General features: G+C 41.2%; 1 protein-coding gene across 1 annotated transcript in view; it reads left to right on the forward strand.

Moving 5' to 3' along the window:
• Positions 1-5,010, forward strand: part of COL22A1 (collagen type XXII alpha 1 chain) — a gene marked incomplete in the record, with an annotated part of 162,270 nt that overhangs the window by 97,721 nt on the left and 59,539 nt on the right. The window contains 3 exon segments of the mRNA XM_072410629.1: positions 146-178; positions 1,474-1,527; positions 2,024-2,077. Of these exon segments, the coding sequence (XP_072266730.1) occupies positions 146-178; positions 1,474-1,527; positions 2,024-2,077 (141 nt within the window).

Below are 5,010 nucleotides of genomic sequence, written 5' to 3' on the forward strand. Positions count from 1 at the left end.
GAGTGATAGAATACCCCTGTTGTTTGGCTGTCATTGAGTGAGGACAGTTTTTTTATTTGAAGGAGTCTCATCCATATGTAAATTTGTTGATTTCAGACTATTTATAGAAAAAACAATAACAAATCTTTTTTTTTAATATTTCCAGACAGAATCAGTGACCGGCGAGCGCGGACTTCCCGTAAGTTTCCGTAACACAAGAATATAATAATTATAAAAATCCAATGATGCTGAAGGCCGTCACTGTCCATAACGGTGAAAATCTGCACGGCAGTTACCGCAGCAACCAATATGTCATCCTCACCGAGAGGCGTGTGACGGCAAATAAGTTAATCCTGATGGCGGGTAATGAGGCAAAGGGAGGAAAATAAACAGTTTAATTAGGCCGGGGCTGGGATCGATGAATTCCCTGCTCCACTTCCTTCTAACAACCCATCAGTCCCTTCTACAGACAGGAAATCAGAGGAGAATTTATTACAATCAGTCTCGTATTACAGAAGATGAAAACCCAACCACTAAAATCTATTATTAAAATCTTAACATGAAAAGTCTTTGTTCAGCCACTTCTTAGTATGGGGTGACAACTGTTTCCCAGGTCTGCTCCTGCGTTGTCACCTACTCATTGCATAGGCATAGTCCGCCATCAGAAATCCAGGCCAAACCTGTATTTGGAATTTTAGCATTTGGGGTCACTTTAAAGCTGACTTCTAGGCATTTATATTTCTCCATCCAGTTCTGAGATTTGCACAGCCCTATCTGATAGAGGGAGACCTGATATTTCCCTGGTGCAGCTTTATAACACTTTTCTCAAATCCCCAGGCTGTGACTGTACAATGAAAAGAGAAAAAGCAGACTGATAGACTTATCTATCACTGTTCTTTCCTGCTATCAGCACACTCCTTACACTACAGCACAAGTTATTGGCTCAGAGTGCTGCTTCTTCCTTTCCCACCTTAAACAATGTTGTACAAATATTCTAAGAGGATGATTCTGGATGAGATTCAGGTTATTTTTCTTTCTCACAAGCAGGTTGAGAATCTCTGCAATGATGATGATTCTCCATACTCCAATGGGAGGCCATGAAGCTGCAATGGGGGGTATTGGGATCTGTGAATCACAAAACTGGCTAAACAGAATAGCACAGTATGAGCTGCATCTTAACTATTCAATCCCAACTTCAGCTGCTGGAAAAATCATTTGTGTTCCAGACCACCAGGTGATGAATGGCCTCAGCTGTCACTTGTCCTGCTGCAGTTCCTTCTTCTTCCCAGTAGATGGCGACCACAACACTCCCCCATTCAAAACTCAACCGATTCAATAGGCCCACAAAATCACAAATCTCAATGATTTGAGGGGAAGCCAAAAAAAAAAATGAAACTTTCCATGTGATCCAAAACATTTCCATCTATGGTTTGCAGAAGAGGGCAGGGGGTGTTCTATCGTCCTAACACATCTTTATTTCATGTCTAATTTCAGGGTGTTCCAGGAGAAAAAGGAGAGAAAGGAGAACAAGGAAATACAGGAGATATAGTGAGTAGCTCTTTTCTGAGATCTTGAAGCTCTATGACAAACAATCATATAATATTAGCAAGCAAGGATAATATAATGAGCTAAAACCACATGGGATGTGACTGTGACAGTTTGCTGTACCATATTTCTGTGTTATGTATACAGATTTGTGGGTTCTGCCTCTTATAGATACCGGCATGTCATATGATGCAATCGTAGGTTGGAGATATGCAAATCTTATGGTCAGAGGCGGGTCTAGCACCGCCCCTAGGGGATCAACTGTATTTGGTAACTTTAACCACTCACCCCACTATAGCAGAAATAAAAAAAAATCATGAACTCAAAACAATTTGTCCTATTTTATTTCATTTTGTGACAACAATGTTAGTAAATAGGAGTTAATTGCTGTTATACTTGCATCCTAGAACCTCCTGGGCTGATTGTTTTCTTTGCTCCTCCCCCTGCCCATTCTGAGCATTGATTGGTTTATATTAATTACTCTCTGATTTTTTTCCAGGGCCCCCGAGGACTGCCGGGAGATGTGGGCTCTCTTGGACCTGTAGGACCACAGGTATGTAGTGCAATTTTACAGTATTTGTATCTTTAATTCTGGAAATTGTACCCGACTTACCTTCCTCCTTGGTGATTGGCTGCTCATATACCTAGCACTGGGGCAGAGACAGTCATCAGCCCTATGCTATCTCCAGCCTCTCTTCATTGTCATTGGCTGAACAAAGGGGCAGAGAGACGGTTGGTAAGTTACTGACCACCCTGCAACTGCCCCTGCAGGAATTTTGTGATGATGTCACAGGAAGTAATAAAATGAATTTTTCAATACAGGAAAATAAAAATACTGCAGGAATATGACGACCTTGAAGAGAAGGGAGGGGCGCAGGAGTAACTTTGGTTAATGCTTGCACAGGTGGTAATAGAGCTCACATGCATTCCCCCTTATCTCCAGCAGGTGGTGCCAGCTGATGCAGTATATTCATTCCATGGCCGGCAGCCTCATCCCCAGCAGATGATTTTCCTTACCGGTCATTACAGAGATGCCATTATATAGAAAAATATGACCTTGCCTCTAATATTCCGAAGAACAGCGCCGTGAATGAAAAGCACCGTTTCAGCTTTTTCTGCACACGGAACAATCGAGTTAGCCCTATTGCTTTGCATTACAATGGCTTCTCAGTGTGACAACAGCTGTATTAAAATCTCCTCCTGAAAGGCGGCCTCGGGGTAGACGGATATAAAAATCAGTGGTAATAAAACCTGAAGCCTGTCAGATCTGTACATCCAATCTACTTGCCCCTGTTATCATCCCGATAATAAATCGCCATCATCCGCCAGTCACATGGTCTCCCAGGTATCACACGCCACCTTTGCCTTGGTATTGTAAAGAGAACCTGTCACATTAGAGATACAGAACCTGTCATTGGCAGTTTGATATAAAAGCTTCACCCGTTCTTTACAAGTAACATGTCACCAAATTGTAAGAATGTTACTAAAGCAAAAAATTCCAGCCGCAATATTTTATAATGGAAGAATAAGTGCACTTCAGTGGGGAAAATGCAAAAATTCCCCAGAAATCAGTCCCACTGGTAGACAAAGAAAAACTAAACTGGACTGCTAACATTTTTGTGATTTCGTGACTATACTAAGGCTCCACTTTAACCAATCTAGCATTCTGGATGTACAGAACAAAATGTATACAATGTCCCAGAGTTCATCTTCTATAGAAAGAGACCACAGCAGTCTTAAATGGCCAGGCCGGCATGATGTAACCCCTGCACATACCTGCAGGAGTTCATGCATTCCCTGCCCCCTGGGTATGCTGGGATCGTACACTCGCAGGTTATACATTCAGTATAGTTTGTTAGTTTGTTTTATTGCAGACTAGACATTGCCTTTCCCTTCTGCAATGAAAACTTGCTTTCAGTTTTTGTTTTTTATAGCCAGGAATATAGCTGCGACCATGCAGGTTTTTTATTGTAGAAAGGAACGGGCGATGTCTGCAATAAATTACACTGCCTTATTGCTGCCTGCTATTTGGAAAACAATTCAGAGTATGATGCCATGATGCACCGAGTAACCTGGTATCCCCAGAACAGCCAGCACTGAATAAACTCCTGCTTGTGCAGGAGTTATATCATCATAGCCCGGCCAATCAAGATAGCTAAAGATTGGAACCAGGAATATGAAAGGAAGAAGATAGCGACACCCAGTGACCGAACAGGGTATACCTCCCTAGCCGCTCTCCCTTCGCTCATCCAATGACCTACTAATGACTTCCTCACTCATAACCTCATCACAGGCACGGCTCCAAGACTTTTCTAGAGCTGCTCCGACTCTCTGGAATGGTCTTCCTCATCCTATTTAGCTTGCTCCTACTTTCTGCTCATTTAAAGGAGAACTCAATACCCAACGCTTTAACGTCACCTACCTGTCTTCTTCTGTCTCCTAAACCATCACTACTCACCCACCATTTCATATCCCTCCTCCTATTGTGTAATACTTCCCCCACCTCCTAGATTGTAAGCTCCTCGGGGCAAGGTCCTCTCCTCCTCCTGTGTCATTGTCTGTATTTTGTCTGTCATTTTCAACCCCTATTTATTGTACAGCGCTGCGTAATATGTTGGCAGTATAAAAATTCTGTTTAATAATAATAATTTAAACATTGCGATCAGGCAGGTAAGGGTATTTTAATACAAAAGTGTCATTGCCTGTCCTTTCTGCAATAACAGATCTGCCTGGTCATCCAAAAAGTTTTCTTCCTGCTGCACTCCAGTATATTATCTAATGTACAACGCTGTGTAATATGTTGGTGCTATATAAATCCTGTTTATTATTAATATTATTATTAATAATAATAATAATAATAATAATATTAGTGACAGAGCATTCAATGGTTATAATTTGTCAAAGGGCTTCTCCAGCTAATAGGTGATTTTTGACCTATAAAATAATTCAAGAAATATTTTATTTTTTTTAATTGAAAATACTGTTGCTGGTTTTTGTACCAGAGATCTAATTCTCTCTGCTCCATGGGGAAACACAAGCAGTTAATACTGAACAAAGACTCAGCCCATTTTATCATTGTCAGGAAGCAATAAAACATTTGTGAGTGTGGAAGATGTACCCAGCAGTAAAAAAATCCCATTTATACCATTAACAAATGACTTTTATTATTGTGCTAAGAACACCGCGCAGGGCTGGAAATTCTCTGCTGGTTTATTGCTCAGCTGTTCCCCTCCAGAGTTTTTTTTTGGGATAAGGAAGATGCTGGGTAATAAAGATTCATTTAAAGCCAAACTCCAGGGAAATAGCTACAGAGTTAAAATAATATATATTTTCTTCTGCCAAACCAGTTGTGAAGCTTGCACAGCCTTGGTAGTCTATGCAGCCATGCTCATGCCCTGTTATTTCGGCTACTGCAGTTATACTGCCCAGCAGCCTCCCCAATTTTCTGATTGGACAATAAAGGAATGACGACAAACTGATTAGGGT

The sequence above is a fragment of the Pyxicephalus adspersus genome, chromosome 5 (assembly GCF_032062135.1).
Source record: "Pyxicephalus adspersus chromosome 5, UCB_Pads_2.0, whole genome shotgun sequence".
NCBI lineage: Eukaryota > Metazoa > Chordata > Amphibia > Anura > Pyxicephalidae > Pyxicephalus > Pyxicephalus adspersus.